At 46.4% G+C, this 16,783-nt stretch overlaps 1 protein-coding gene across 1 annotated transcript; it reads left to right on the top strand.

Moving 5' to 3' along the window:
* Positions 1-1,278: 1,278 nt before the first annotated feature.
* LOC125523415 (OVARIAN TUMOR DOMAIN-containing deubiquitinating enzyme 1-like) lies at positions 1,279-11,640 on the top strand. Its single transcript, XM_087533148.1, has 11 exons — positions 1,279-1,658; positions 8,098-8,149; positions 9,953-10,036; positions 10,114-10,167; positions 10,270-10,329; positions 10,419-10,502; positions 10,598-10,714; positions 10,811-10,835; positions 10,936-10,980; positions 11,099-11,178; positions 11,416-11,640. The coding sequence occupies exons 1-11, from the start codon at positions 1,279-1,281 to the stop codon at positions 11,638-11,640; spliced, it is 1,206 nt and encodes a 401-aa protein (XP_087389274.1).
* The last annotated feature ends 5,143 nt before the right edge of the window (positions 11,641-16,783 follow it).

Here is a 16,783-nt window from a genome sequence, read left to right as displayed (position 1 = left end):
TGAATTGTCGAAATCACTAATTAATGAGTACTCGTTGCAAAGAATACTCAACTTTCCATGTCGCGACAAGTGGCGTACATGCAGCGCGCCACTTGTCGCAACCTGGGAGTTTTCCCTTTTTTCGTAGATCCGTTTATTCAAAACGTTTTATCTCTTAAACCGTGCGTCCAAATTTCAAGCCGTTTTCATCATTGGATTCCTCGCGTCGACATCTTCAAAACTAGATCCCATGTTCATAGGTTTTGACGAACTTTTTTTTTCATGAAAAAACCGGGCGAAAAAACCGAACCGGAAGCACGGTTTTTTTCCCTTTTCGAAAAAGGCACGCCCGTGTCTCTCGCAAAATCACAACCGTGCCTCTCGTAGAAGCAAAACCGTGACTCCGTGTAAGGAAAAAAAACAGAAAACACGTTTTTTTCCGTTTCCAAGAGGCACGGCCGTGACTCTCGCGAAAGCACAACCGTGCCTCTCGCGAATGCAAAACCGTGACTCTTGCGAAAGGAAAAAAACAGAAACGCGTACTTTTTTTCCCTTTTCGAGAGGCACGGCCGTGACTTTCGCGTAAGCACAACCGTACCTCTCGCAGAAGCAAAACCGTGACTCTCATGAACGAAAAAAAACAGAAAACACGTTTTGTTTTTCCCTTTCCGAGAGGCACGGCTGTGACTCTCACGAAAGCAAAACCGTGACTCTCGCGAAAGAGAAAAAAAACAGAAAATGCGTTTTTTTTCGTTTCTGAGAGACACGGTCGTGACTCTCGCTAAAGCACAACCGTGCCTCTCGCGGAAGAAAAACCGTGACTTTCACGAAAGAAAAAAAATAAAACATGTTCGTGGAAAAAAAATCAATTTTTTTTATTGAAAAGCTAAGAAAGATCGGGGGAAAACCAAAATGTCAAAAAAACCAGAAAATAACCGTTTAAAAAGCCAAAAACGCGTGCGAAAAAATAAAAAAAATAAAATTCGAAGGGAGCATCCAGAGCGCGACACATGGCGAATGGCTGAGAGCGCGCCAAGTGACGCTGATCGTTGCGAGGCTTCCGAAGGGAGCGCTCGTTAACTAGTTGCTCCGGTGAATCGTTGCTACAGAACGGACCCCGTTGGTACAGTCCTTTGTAAATGGGTCGGCCCAGCCGTTGGTGTGTTGGGGCCCTCTGTTGGGAGAGCGTCATATAGGGCCTCCCCTTGCCACCCTCGCAAAATTTCGCGCTGTCTTCCTGTTCACCTACCTTCCCGTCCCCTTGCCCTTTCCGTTTCCCGCCTCCCCCAACCGCATAGAATGGCCGGCTCCGGCGGCTCTCCCGACGCCGACGATCCCAATTGCGGCGGAGCTGGGGCTGAGCCCTCCAGGACTCCTCAAGAATCCGACGACCGCTACTCCGCGCCCGGCTCCCCTCTCAGCACTTGCCCGTCCGGTCAGCCCCCGGGGACTTCGGTCGTCGCCAACAAGGGCTCCGCCTCGTCCTCCACCTGGGGATCTGATGACGAAGACGAGCCTGCAGGCAGGTACAAGAACCCCACCGCCGCTTCCTTCCTCTCGGGACCGTCGAGCAGCACCATGGGTGCGTCCTCCTCCGCCTCCTCCTTCTCCTCGGACAGCTGGATCGGCAGCGACCGTACGTGCGGCGACGCCTCAACCTCCAGCTCTCTGGGCGCCTCCAACTACTGTTGGAATTTTGCTAGTAGGCCTTTGGCCCAAAGCCCAACTAAAATTCTGAAATTCTCTTGGCCCATTCGTTCACACATGTGAGTGGAGTGAGTGAGGCTAAAGTTTAGTCCCACATTGGAAGTTGAGAGAGAGTTGCACCTCTTTATAAGGTGAGCTCTTCTACCACTTGTATGAGCATGAGAAGAGGAGACCTACACGCGCACTCCTCCTCCTCGCTCGCCTCGCCACGCCACGCCTCGTCACGACGCGCCGCGGGTTGCGGGATTGAGCCGAGCCGAGGACAGAGCTATGCATGTTGTCTATATTTTTGCTGCATGGGAAAATCAATGAATCATTAATTAATAATTAACGGACGCGTTAATTACTGAACCGTTTCCGATTCTTTTGGATTGTGACGACTCGGACGTGGGGTTTACTCCCACGACCTACCCGGCCCGCAATATATAGTCAGGGCAGACGTCTACCCTAGCCGCCGCTTCGTATGGTTTCTCATCACCATTCCAGATCATTGCGCCGCCAAGCTAGTCTTCTCCATCCCTCCTTCCGGCGTGCACCGCGAGAAGGGACAGCAGGCCTCCGGAACCCCGCCTCTCGTGATCCTGTACGGGAGAGGGGCGATCAGGTTTTTGGGGAGCGCACTCGCGGGACTGCTGGCAGCGACGACTTCGCGAACGACGACTTCTTCCCCGACCTCGGCAACCTCATCCTCGACGACATGGGCGACAACATCAACACTGGCGGTGCTGCACCCGCTGCACCGTATGTGATTCTATCCTTCCTATTCGAGATCGTGGTAGAATTCATGTTTCTAGTATGTGCCCTAGATGTGATATGTTCATCTGCTATGCTAGTTCGCATGATTAGTTTAATCTCTGCTGCTGTGGTCATGATTTATATTCTGTTTATTCGGATTAAATCTCGTAGTAATTTGCTCATATTTCCTTCAATCCAAAAACCTGAATATAGGCAATTTACTCCAAGTGGTTTTGCCGCGCATCTGAAACCGCCTGCCTTTAAGGGGGCGCAATATAAGAGGTGGCGCACGAGAGCAGTCTACTGGTTTCAGACCATGGGCTGCTATGATGCCACCAAGGGCAAGCCTGAGGGCGATCTTAATCCAACACAGCTGGAAGCTTTTGAGAAGATCGATACCCTCTTTAAAGGCACTCTTCTGAGTGTTCTTGATGACTCCATTGTGGATTCGTATATGTCATTTGACAACGGCAAGGACATGTGGGCTGCGCTTGAGGCCAAGTTTGGTGCCTCGGACGCCGGCAGCGAGTTGTACGTCATGGAGCAATTCTATGACTACAAGATGACTGATGAGCGCCCTGTTGTACAGAAGGCTCATGAGATACAGTCGCTCGCAAAAGAACTTGAGTACTTCAAGTGTGTGTTACCGGACAAATTTGTTGCCGGAGGCATCATTGCCAAGCTTCCACCTTCGTGGAACAATTTTGCTACTTCCCTGAAACACAAGAGACAGGAGTTTTCCGTTGCGGATCTCATTGGTACTCTTGATGTTGAAGAGAAGGCGAGAGCAAAGGACACACGTGCTCGAGTTGCTGAGGGAGGTTCTAGTGCCCACATGGTACAGAAGAAGAACTCCCAGCCCAACAAGTACAAAAACAATAAGAACAAAACTCAGGGCAAAGGCAAGTTTGATACAAAGAACAAGCCATCACATTCTACCAACTTCAAGAAGAATTCTCATAAGAAGGGGAAGGGACTTTGCCATGTCTGCGGTGATCCTAATCACTGGGCTCCAAAGTGTCCTAACCGCTTTGAGGAGCGCGAACATGAGAAGAGCGGCAAGTCCGCTAATGTTGTCATCGGTGATACTGATATGAAGGAATCAGGGTACGGTATTTTTCCTACCATCCTTTTAGTATTTCAATCCCCTGATTGGTTAATTGACACCGGTGCCAATGTACATGTTTGTGCTGACGCCTCCATGTTTTCTTCTTACCAGGCAACAGGGACTTCACCCGTGCTGATGGGGAACGGGTCACATGCCATCGTTCAAGGTGTTGGTATGGTCGATCTAAAGTTTACTTCGGGGAAGACTGTGCGTCTGAAGAACGTTCATCATGTGCCGTCCATTAATAAAAATCTCGTTAGCGGTTCCCGTTTATGTCGAGATGGTTTTAAGTTGGTTTTCGAATCCAATAAAGTTGTAATTTCTAAGTGTGGACAATTTGTTGGAAAAGGCTATGAGTGCGGAGGCTTGTTCCGCCTATCTTTGTCAGATATTTGCACTAAAGTTATTAATGATGTTTGCCACAATAATGAGTCTGATATTTGGCATTCATGACTCTGTCATATTAACTTTGGTTGCATGACGCGGTTAGCCAATATGAATTTAATTCCGAAAATCTCTACTGTCAAAGGCTCCAAGTGCCAAGTATGTGTGCAAGCTAAGCAACCTCGCAAGTCCCATAAGACTGCAGAGGCAAGAGACTTGGCGCCACTAGAGCTTATACATTCTGATCTTTGTGAGATGAATGGCGTGATGACAAAAGGTGGAAAGAGATACTTCATGACGTTGATTGATGACTCCACTAGATATTGTTATGTGTATCTTCTGAAATCAAAAGATGAGGCTTTGACTTTCTTTAAAAACTATAAAGCTGAGGCAGAGAACCAACTTGATCGAAAAATTAAACGGCTTAGGTCCGATCGTGGTGGAGAGTATTTTTCCAATGAATTTGATCTGTTTTGTGCGGAACATGGTATAATCCATGAGAGGACGCCTCCCTACTCACCCCAGTCAAATGGGGTAGCCGAAAGAAAGAACCGAACTCTAACTGATATGGTTAACACCATGTTAGACACTTCGGGTCTATCCAAGGAATGGTGGGGGGAGGCGCTAATGACTGCGTGTCATGTCCTAAACCGAGTTCCCACAAAGCATAAGACCATGACTCCATTTGAGCAATGGGAAAGGAAAAGGTTGAAACTCTCTTACCTACGTACTTGGGGTTGTTTGGCGAAAGTCAATATACCAATTCCCAAGAAGTGCAAGCTTGGACCAAAAACCGTGGATTGTGTTCTTCTGGGCTATGCTTTTCATAGCATCGGCTATAGATTTTTGATAATAAAATCGGAGGTATCCGACATGCATGTTGGTACGATTATGGAATCAAATGATGCAACTTTCTTTGAGGACATATTTCCTATGAAGGATATGTCGAGTTCATCAAATCAGGAGATACCTACTCCATCTAGTGAGGAATTCACTGTAATTCCTGAACCCACCATTGCGATGGAACACGTTGAGAATCCTGTTGAGGGTAACAATGGAACTCCTGTGAGGAGTAAGAGACAAAGGACTGCAAAGTCTTTTGGTGATGATTTCATTGTGTACCTCGTGGATGACACACCCAGGACTATTTCAGAAGCCTATGCATCTCCTGATGCTGACTACTGGAAGGAAGCTGTACGTAGCGAGATGGATTCCATCTTAGCTAACGGTACTTGGGAGATCACTGACCGTCCATATGGGTGCAAACCTGCAGGATGTAAGTGGTTGTTCAAGAAGAAGCTTAGACCTGATGGTACGATTGAAAAGTACAAGGCACGGCTTGTGGCCAAGGGTTATACCCAGAAAGAAGGTGAAGACTTCTTTGATACTTACTCACCCGTGGCTAGACTGACCACAATTCGGGTGCTACTATCACTGGCCGCCTCACATGGTCTTCTCGTTCATCAAATGGACGTTAAGACGGCTTTCCTTAATGGAGAGTTGAAGGAGGAAATTTACATGGATCAGCCAGATGGTTTTGTAGTACCTGGTCAGGAAGGAAAGGTGTGTAAGTTATTAAAGTCTTTGTATGGCCTTAAACAAGCTCCTAAGGAGTGGCATGAGAAGTTCGAAAGAACATTAACTGCTGCCGGCTTTGTAGTAAACGATGGTGACAAGTGCGTGTACTATCGCTATGGTGGGGGCGAAGGAGTTATTCTTTGTCTGTATGTCGATGACATATTGATCTTTGGAACCAAACTTGATTTAATCAAGGAGGTTAAGGATTTCTTATCTCGCTGTTTTGAGATGAAGGATCTAGGAGTAGCTGATGTTATCTTAAACATCAAGCTGTTGAGAGATGAGAATGGTGGGATCACACTGCTTCAGTCTCATTATGTGGAAAAGGTCTTGAGTCGTTTTGGGTATAGCGACTGCACGCCTTCTCCAACTCCATATGATGCTAGTGTGTTGCTTCGAAAGAATCGACGGATTGCTAGAGATCAACCGAGATATTCTCAGATTATTGGCTCGCTTATGTATTTGGCGAGTACCACGAGGCCTGACATCTCTTTTGTTGTGAGCAAGCTGAGTCAGTTTGTGTCAAAACCGGGAGATGATCATTGGCATGCGCTTGAGAGAGTTATGCGCTATTTGAAAGGCACCTCGAGCTATGGGATTCACTACACTGGGTATCCAAGGGTACTGGAGGGTTATAGTGACTCAAACTGGATATCTGATGCTGATGAGATTAAGGCCACAAGTGGTTATGTTTTTACACTTGGTGGTGGCGCTGTTTCCTGGAAGTCTTGCAAGCAGACCATCTTAACGAGGTCAACTATGGAAGCAGAACTCACAGCATTAGACACTGCCACTGTTGAAGCAGAGTGGCTTCGTGAACTCTTGATGGACTTACCTATGGTTGAAAAACCAATACCCCCTATCCTGATGAACTGTGATAATCAAACTGTGATCGTCAAGATAAACAGTTCTAAGGACAATATGAAATCCTCAAGGCATGTGAAGAGGAGACTAAAATCTGTCAGAAAATTGAGGAACTCCGGAGTTATTACGTTGGATTATATCCAAACGTCGAAAAACTTGGCAGATCCCTTCACAAAGGGTCTATCACGTAATGTGATAGATAATGCATCGATGGAGATGGGTTTGAGACCCACCGCATGAGTTGTCCATAGTGGTAACCCACTCTATGTGATCGGAGATCCCGTGAAGTAGAAGTGGGAGACAAGCTGTTGGTCAGCTGGGAGGAGAGTATCCCTATATTAATTATCCCACTCCATAAAGATGTAATACTCTCCTGATCTGCATGGCAGGTTGATAATTATCTTAATGTGTTCCAAGTGGCTTATTCGGGTAAGCAGAGATGTTGTCCTGCAGAACATCTTCTGAGGAACACACCTATATGAATTTGACTGTCAACGTCGCAGTCTGTGAGAATTGGGTGTTCTGTAATAAATTCATGAAAGGCCCTGGAGTATGATGTATACGCTCCACCCGCGGGGAAGCCTTGCGGCAGCCCAGTATCGGTCAAGAATTTGTGTGAAACTAGTTTCACAGAAAACTTGTAGTTCAAGGCATAGTCCACTATTCAAGTTGTGATCTAGTGTAGCATAAATTTCTAAGTGGAAGTTCAACTTCACAGTCTCCACTAAGCACCGATATATAAAACAATGGTTTGGAACTAAATGATGAGATGTGCCAATGAGACTTTGTGGGGGATTGTTGGAATTTTGCTAGTAGGCCTTTGGCCCAAAGCCTAACTAAAATTCTGAAATTCTCTTGGCCCATTCGTGCACACATGTGAGTGGAGTGAGTGAGGCTAAAGTTTAGTCCCACATTGGAAGTTGAGAGAGAGTTGCACCTCTTTATAAGGTGAGCTCTTCTACCACTTGTATGAGCATGAGAAGAGGAGACCTACACGCGCACTCCTCCTCCTCGCTCGCCTCGCCACTCCACGCCTCGTCACGACGCGCCGCGGGTTGCGGGATTGAGCCGAGCCGAGGACAGAGCTATGCATGTTGTCTATATTTTTGCTGCATGGGAAAATCAATGAGTCATTAATTAATAATTAACGGACGCGTTAATTACTGAACCGTTTCCGACTCTTTTGGATCGTGACGACTCGGACGTGGGGTTTACTCCCACGACCTACCGGCCCGCAATATATAGTCAGGGCAGACGTCTACCCTAGCCGCCGCTTCGTATGGTTTCTCATCACTGTTCCAGATCATTGCGCCGCCAAGCTAGTCTTCTCCATCCCTCCTTCCGGCGTGCACCGCGAGAAGGGACAGCAGGCCTCCGGAACCCCGCCTCTCGTGATCCTGTACGGGAGAGGGGCGATCAGGTTTTTGGGGAGCGCACTCGCGCGACTGCTGGCAGCGACGACTTCGCGAATGACGACTTCTTCCCCGACCTCGGCAACCTCATCCTCGACGACATGAGCGACAACATCAACGCTGGCGGTGCTGCACCCGCTGCACCGTATGTGATTCTATCCTTCCCGTTCGAGATCGTGGTAGAATTCATGTTTTTAGTATGTGCCCTATATGTGATATGTTCATCTGCTATGCTAGTTCGCATGATTAGTTTAATCTCTGCTGCTGTGGTCATGATTTATATTCTGTTTATTCGGATTAAATCTCGTAGTAATTTGCTCATATTTCCTTCAACTACAGGGATCGCTACAGGGATCCACCCTCTGAGTGGATGTATAATCAGGTATTGCAAGAAATCCAATGCGTTCTTGATTTGGGAATTTGCAAGAAACCTAGTACGTTCTCGATTTGGGAATCATTTCTGTGGATGTTTTGACCATGAAAGATTGATCTTGGACTGGTGTGTTTGAATCTTTGATTATGGTTGCAATTTTAACAGTGCACTGGCTTGGAAAGATTCACGGATTTAGGTTCTTGTAGGTATCCATGCTTAGAAAGATTCGTCAATTTTGATTTTCTGCACCGTCGTATACTTGTCTAATACCCTGCAAACATTATGCTTTCCCTACTTTCTTGTTAACTCTGTTGGGGATGCCAATGATTTACATGGTCGGTCTTCTGCAAGGCTTGTAAAATCATAGCACTGTTAAAGTCCTATATGATTGCCTCTTTCAGACATAAGCTGGAAAATAAATTAAAATTTACTCCCTAGCTTGGAAAACGATCTTATATTGTGGGGCGGAGGGAGTATATCTTGCTTCTGTGCCTCTTTATATTCCATATTGAAATTTCCCACAAAAAATATCCATATTAAAATTTGCGTGCTTCTGTGTGTTGAGTTGTGTTATCGATGAAAAGTTTTGGCTTTGCTCGAGCAAACCCATGACTTCTATCTCTGCATCCTTTTTCTTGGAAGTGTACATAGCGCGGGTCGTCTTTAGAGTGTAGCAGTTGTACTAATGCTAAATGGCATTTGTTCATAGTCACTTCTTTTATGGATTTCACATTTAGCAGTCCATGTTATCTTTTGGCTTTATATGAATTTTAGCATCATAAATTAGCCAAGTATAGAAAAATAGAATATTGGCATAGATAGGCAGCAGCAGAAACATGAATAGTCTGCGCCTTTTTCTTTTCAAAAAGGGGGCAATTCCCCGGCCCTATGAAAATGTCTGTACCTGTGAAGGTTTCTTAGACTCGCTAGCTGAGAATTTTGTTTGTCACAAATCTTGCTAATTTAGATGTCAGACAGTTATTATCCAACATTTTTAGAATTCCATATAAACTTAATATGAATCGTACCACCAATTTCTTTGTTAAATATTACATTTGTTGCCCAGTTATGCAATGGCTACTTTTTTTTGTTGCATTTTTACAAAGCCGATGTTTACAATCGACTCTTAGGTATCAATAATAGATACTGTTATCAGATAAGCTACTCTACAATGGTTTGCTTACTTTCTTCGTGAACCCTCTTCTATGCTTGAAATATTTAGTGCTCTTGAAGTTGAAGTCCCATATGCTTGGCTCTTTCAGGTATAAGGTGAAATTTTTTGTTGGCTGTATAAAATTCACCATCTCGTAGATGTCAAAACAAAATGCGAGTCCACACCAGATATTATAAGTTCAGCTACGGGTGGTTTCTGTAATTTCTTGCTTAGTCCATTGGGGATGTCAATGGCGCTTCTTCATTTACATGACCAGTCTTCTTTGCTTCAACTTCAAGGCTTGTAAAATCTTAGGTCTGTTAAAGTCCCACATGATCGCCTCTTTCAGGCATAAGGTGGAAAAAAAATTTGTCTTGCTTCTGCACCCCTGTACATTCCATATTGAAATGTGTGAGTTGTGTGTTATTAATGAAAAGTTTCGCTTTGCTCAAACATAAGTTTTTAGCACACCAATATTTACAGTTCTTCACTTTCTCAAGTTTCCCGCTTTTCTTATAAAAGTGTTGGGTCTCCTACAGCCAAGGCCACAAATATAAACAGTGACTACAATCCGAACTCACATTGAAACTAGGCATCCTGCAAACTGTTCACAATTCTTCTGGAAATAAAACAAAAGTTTAAGTTTGTTTTGTTTTCAGATTCTGGAAGCTCCGTTTTGGAGTCACGAGGCATCTGATGCTGTGAGGGCTTCTTGGAGAGACGAGTATGAAGCTTGTGATGATGTAAGGGTTTCTTTTCAAATGCTTAGTTTAATTAACTATGCTTCAACACTCCTTTCTTAACCTCTTTCCACCTTCAGTTTTCTATGGTTTTGCAGACATCACAAAATGGCTGCAAAAAAATTCTTCAAAAGGTTAACTTTAATAGGATATTCTCTAATTTTATCATTGAGGCTAGAGATGTCAATTTGGGAAATAACATTGGTTTTACTAATTGAAATCTTGTTTCGGTGCAGGAACCTTTATCATCTCTACCGCATGAGTTTGAAAACGAAATTATGAAAGATAAGGCAAAAGTAATGACTTGTGAGCTGTTATATTTCTACTTGATGTGTGTCCTCACTTGTTTGCTATATATTCTCATCTATTGTGTGCGATTCTGCAGAAGCTTTCGGCTAATTACTCTGAATATCGGAAGGTACCTGGAGACGGGAGTTGCTTTTACAGATCGTTCATATACTCATACCTGGTACACTAGGATCTTGTTGCTAAATTTCTTCCAGTTCTGCACCTTAAAGTTCTTGGTGCTTGACGATGCTTACATTTTGTCCTTTGGGTCTATAGGAGCAGCTTGTGAAAGTATCTCACGAGGAGGAGCTACGTTTACTTGGTGCACTTGAACCTATGTGGGAGAAATTCCAAAGGCTTCATTTGCGTGGTTCATATTCAGATCTTCATGATGTAAGGCTTCCTGCATTATTTCATTCACCAATTTTTTTAGTTTTGAACCGCCAAGTGCACTTAAGTTATATATTAATTATATTGTAATTCGTCTAGGCTTTTGTGGGCTTCATACTGGAATGTATGGAACAAAAACAAAAACTGTCAGTAAGGTGGGTTTGCATTAACATTTTCGCAACAATAAACTGTGTTGCGTACTTATGTTATAAATTTTGTTGCAGTGGCTATCAAGAGTGGCTTTTCCAGGAGAGTTAAAATGAGCAGAAGTTTGCGAACAGTGAGATACAACAATTTTCTTAGTTATCTTGCCAACTTACTCTAATTTTCTGACTCCAACTATTTTTGTTTTGTGTTTAGTACTTTTGTATCTTTGACTTGTGACAGCTATTGAGATATGCACTGAGGTTGAAACTTTTAAGTCATTCATAAGCGAACTTGGTCAAGGAATGCCTAATGCAATAGGGGTGAGTATTTCCTTTAGATGATGCAGTAATCTTCTATGCATAATTGAGTGTCATATGTACATTAGAAGCAAATGGTATTGCCTTTCTTGTCTGCTAGTTATGATTTGTCTGTGTGATGGAACTGCATAGTAGGAGCTAAATTTCAGCATAATACTTTTACCAGCAACTAGAATTGTATGTCAAAAAAATGATGTGAAGTCCTCACTGTCAGACGCCTTATGTGCTTTTGAATTGCAGTACTGCCTGAAGGAGGTTCTCCCAGTGAAGAAAGATGCACAACAAGTGAATCTCACTGCGCTCACCAATGTCATACAGGTGCCACTCCGAGTTGTTAACATTGACGTTTCACTGATTGAGGAGCCTAACATCCACATCATCTACGAGTCACCAGATTCCTCGGTTCCTACTGTGACACTACTGTATAGACCAGGGCATTATGATATCATCTACGAGAAGTCATAGCTGTAGATTGTAGTAACAGATATCATATGACATGTCGCGGGAGAGTTGCTGGCCGCGTTGCGATATACTCTATACATGTAAATAATTCTTGTTGTGTACATCAGCTGCACATATGCACTATTACTGTTTTCCTTCCTTATATATGTGTGGTGAAAAAATGTTACAGTACATCAGCTACACATATGCATTGGTACTGTTTTTTTGATATTCTCAAAATATCACTAGCATATGACCTCTTCCAAGAATGCCACTAAGTTCTCTAATATACAGCTTCTATCACTCAAGAGTTAAGTTTGCTTGCCAACATTGATCAAAACATGGGCAACCAAAACATGGCATCAAATCGAGTTATGTTTCATGATGTAAAAGGGCGAGGAAAATAAAAGGGCAATGATAGGCGCCGGTGCGCCGGCCCAAATTTGGGCCGGTCGCTGCCCATATTGTCCGATTTGCCCTGTTACAACCGTCAGATCCGGGTCCTTCTCCTTCCTCCCTTCTGTCAACGCGTGTGATTTAAAAACAAAAAGAAATCCTCCGTGTTCGCCGGCCGCCGCGTTCGTCCCCCTTGCCAGCCACGCTTGCCGGCGACCCCAAGCCACCCATGCCCGCCGTTTTGCTGCTCCTGCTCGCCAGCCACCCGTGTCGACCACGCTCGTCCCTCGGCCGCCCCATGCTTCTTACATTGGTGACTGCAGCTCACCCGCCGGCCAGTTCCAGCTGGCAACCATTGTGGCTGCAGCATCTCCACGCGTCACCGCCTCCACTCCACTCATCGCCGTCGTCCGCTCAGACCATCGTGTTCCCCTGCAAAAAAAAATCTCAGCCAAAACAAATAATCTATTGATTTGCCGGCAGTAGCAAAAACACATGCAAGTTGTAGCAAAAATTATCCATGTTTCCAGCAAAAACACATCGTCGCCACCAGTCATAGCATGAACTCTCACGTGCCCATGCAGCAAAACATCTTGCAGGTTCCAGCAAAAACGAACTCGTCGTCGTCCGGTTCCAGCACCTGCCAAAAGTGGTTGCAGCTTTTCTGCCGTTTGGTTCCAGCAATAAAAATCTCTAGTTGCAGCATCGGAGCTCGTCGTCTTCACCGCCGGTCGTGCTGGTTCACCAGCAGCAGCTGGTTGCGAAAACAATGGCCGCCAGTGAGAGGAGCTTGTGGTGGTTCGTGGGCAGCATGGAGGAGAGAAAATCGTGGTTGTGAAGAGCAGAGGATGCCGCGGCTGGAGGTTGAAGAAAAGCCAAATGGAAAGGTCAGGAAGAGGATAAGGATAGGAGTGGGGGCGGTTGTGTGAGGTCCACCACGTACACATGTCATACGCTGGGGTTTGTTTCGTGGGCGTTGGAGCCAGCATGGCGAGCGAGCCAGCCGAAAGTTCGGCCGGTCTGCCAGCTTGCAACGTTTTTCAAAATAAAATGTTCTCTTGACTATGTTAGAGCATTTTCAGCCGTTCGGCCTCTCAGGACGTCGAAAAAGAGCCCCCTAGAAACAAGCCGACGGCAGATTGACGCGTGGGGGCGAGCGGGTTCCGAGCCACTCGCCCTAGGGTCACCCTAGACGCGCATTTTTTTATTTTAAAACATATGAATTCGGCAAAGTTTGGCCAAATTCGGCATAAATTCGACTAACTTGACATTCATATTAAACATGTTTGGCGTTTACATAAATTATGTGACGCCTGTATATTTACGCTACAGTAACACCCTGCTAATGATGCCATGTCACCACGATCCCTGTGCTAATCTCGCGTTAGTTGAGAACCGATCCAAATTCAAATTTGAAGTAAAGGCAAATGACAAACGTTTTCGAACCTTGAAACTAAAATGTTCTAAGGGTGTCGGATAAATCATAGGTAATTGTGGTGGAGAATTCAAACTTTGACAAAGTGTTTAAAGGCTCTCAAATAAATAAAACAGAAACAAAACATTTAATTAAATACCTTTTTTAATTGATAAAATATTAAACTATTTTATTTAGCTGTCCAAATTAATGTGGCAGTGTTGTAATTCTAAATAATAATTTAGCTGTTGAAATTATTTTTTTACAAAAACTAAAATAAATTAATTATTAAAAGAAACAGAAAAGAAATAAATAAACAACAGATAAAAATAAAATAAAACCCCCTGGCCAACTCGGCCTCGTCCCAACCGGCCCAGTCGGCTGGCCCAGCTGACCAGCAGGCCCACCCTGCGCCTGGCCTACATGCCCCCCCACCCCCGGGGAATCCTAGCGCACACCCTCACTCCCCTTCCACACGATCCCCTCTCCTCCCTCACTCCCCCTCGACTCGGATCGGGCTCCGACCCCGGTGCCCACCTCGTCGTCGGCGTCCCCCGACGCTGCTCGTCGTCTCCGGCGCCACCCCGCCCTTGCCGCCTCGACCCCGTCGCACGCCTCGCTCCTCCCTTGTCTGGATCGAGAGGCAGCCGTGCCCCGAACCCGCCGATGCCGATGCCGCGCGCCACCCCGTCACTCCTCGTCGGCGCCCAGAAGACCGCTGCCGTCGTCGGGTCGACCTCGCCGTGGCCTCCTCGACCTCCTCCCCGAACCCCTGCAACCCCTTGTGAGCCCCCCTTCTTCTCCTCTGCCCCGCTCCGCTGCACCCGCTCGCTGCGCCCGCCGCTGCTGCTCCTCGCCTCTGCTGCTCCTTCCCCGCGCACCCGCGAGCGCCTGCCCAAACGTGGCCTCGCGCCACTGCCCGGCGCTGCTTGCACTGCCGTTGTTTTCCCCGACGCCGGCCGGAGCCTCTCCGCCTCCCCTGCTGTTGCCGTTGTTCGCTCCCTTGCAGCTGCCCCGCTCGTGCGCCTCCTCTCGCGTCAGTTGTCGACACTCGCCGGAGCTCCGCCCCGCGCGCCCACCGGAGCTCCGCTCCGGCGCCGCTTGCCGCCCCCACCGGCTGCTGACGCTGCTACCTCCCTGGCCGCCCCTGCCCTGCTTCCTCCTCACATGCGCGGCTCGCGCTCCGCCCGTGGCCTCGCCGTGGCCACGGCCACCCACACCTGGCGCCTCCACTGGCCTCTGCAGGCGCCCAATCGGGCTACGGGTTGCACCCGCACCCCCTGCACACGGCGCCCGTTAGCCCGAACCGATAAGGCCCTGGCCCAATGACAGTCGGGGCCCAGCCCCAGATCTTTTTTATTAAAAAAAGAGAGTTTAAAAAAAATAAAAAAAATATTAATTAATTAACTTAATTAATTATGTATTAGATTAACATAATCATTTAGTTAACTAATTAACCATGTTTAATTAACCTGAGACTATGACGAATGGGCCCTATGTGCCAGGGTTGACCTAGTTAACCTGTAGACCTGCTGACATCATGCTGATGTCACGCTGACCCAATAATTACCTTTTCTAATTAATTAAAATCTGTTAATTCCAAAATTGAATTAAAACTTTAATAATTAATATAAAATAATCCGTAGCTCGGATGAAGAAGTTTTCTACATGAAAGTTGCTCAGAACGACGCGACGAATCCGAATACGCAGCTCGCTCGTCCGCCACACATCCCTAGCATAGCAAACACACAACTTTTCCTCTCCGGTTCATCTGTCCGAAAACGCGAAACACCGGGGATACTTTCCCGGATGTTTCCCCCCTTCGCCGGTATCACCTCCTACCGTGTTAGGGCGCGCCTAGCACCGCTTGTTGTCATGTCATGCATCGTTATGCATCTGTTTGCATTGTTTCTTCCCCCTCTTCTCTCCGGTAGACTACGAGACTGACGCCGCTGCTGGTGCCCCGATCGACTACGTTGTTGACGACCCCTACTTGCTAGAGCAACCAGGCAAGCCCCCCCTTGATCACCAGATATCGCCTATTATTCTCTCTACTGCTTGCATTAGAGTAGCATAGCATGTTACTGCTTTCCGTTAATCCTATTCTGATGCATAGCCTGTCCTTGCTACTACTGTTGTTACCCTTACTTGCAATCCTAAATGCTTAGTATAGGATGCTAGTATTTCATCAGTGCCCCTACATTCTTGTCCGTCTGCCATGCTATACTATCGGGCCGTGATCACTCGGGAGGTGATCACGGGTATATACTTATACATAATATATGATACTTATGGTGACTAAAATCGGGTCGGCTCGTAGAGTACCCGCGAGTGATTTCGATGAGGGGGCTGAAGGGGCAGGTGGCTCCATCCAGGTAGAGGTGGGCCTGGGTTCCCGACGACCCCCGACTGTTACTTTGTGGCGGAGCGACAGGGCAGGTTGAGACCACCTAGGAGAGAGGTGGTGTCGGTGTCAAAACCGGCGGATCTCGGGTAGGGGGTCCCAAACTATGCGTCTAAGGCAGATGGTAACAGGAAGCAGGGGACACGATGTTTTACCCAGGTTCAGGCCCTCTTGATGGAGGTAATACCCTATGTCATGTTTGATTGTTCTTGATGATATGAGTATTACAAGAGTTGATCTACCACGAGATCGTAGAGGATAAACCCTAGAAGCTAGCCTATGGTATGATTGTATGTTGTCCTACGGACTAAACCCTCTGGTTTATATAGACACCAGAGGGGGCTAGGGTTACATAAGGTCGGTTACAAGGGAGGAGATCTACATATCTGTATTTCCTAGCTTGCCTTCCACGCCAAGGAGAGTCCCATCCGGATACGAGACAGAGTCTTCAATCTTGTATCTTCATAGTCCAACAGTCCGGCTGTCTGGAGACCCCCTAATCCGGGACTCCCTCAGTAGCCCCTGAACCAGGCTTCAATGAAGATGAGTCCGGTGCGTAGTATTGTCTTCGGCATTGCAAGGCGGGTTCTTCTCCAAATACTTCATGGAAGATTTTTGAACACAAGGATAGTGTCCGGTTCTGCAAAACAAGTTCCACACCCCACCGTAGAGAGAATAACATTTCCATAAATCTAATCTGCTGACATGTTTTGGCAGCACAACATCACGTCACGGCTCGGTCCTTATCTGAACCGTTTTTCTCAACCAGCACTGCGCATATTGCGAGGCAGTTTTTCTGTCATGTCTTGTCAAAGCAGAGATCGTGTCCCCCTTATTACGGGATTCTCATCAATACGGACGTGGGTAACCCATCCGCGCCATCAATTACGGTGCCTGGGGAATAAGCGGTTTTACCAGGAAAGTGGGGAGACGCATCGCCTCTTCTGCCCTTA

This window comes from Triticum urartu, chromosome 7A (genome assembly GCF_056163025.1).
Source record: "Triticum urartu cultivar PI428250 chromosome 7A, HENAU_Tu73, whole genome shotgun sequence".
Classification (NCBI taxonomy): domain Eukaryota; kingdom Viridiplantae; phylum Streptophyta; class Magnoliopsida; order Poales; family Poaceae; genus Triticum; species Triticum urartu.
This window is presented reverse-complemented; position numbering and strand designations above follow the sequence as displayed.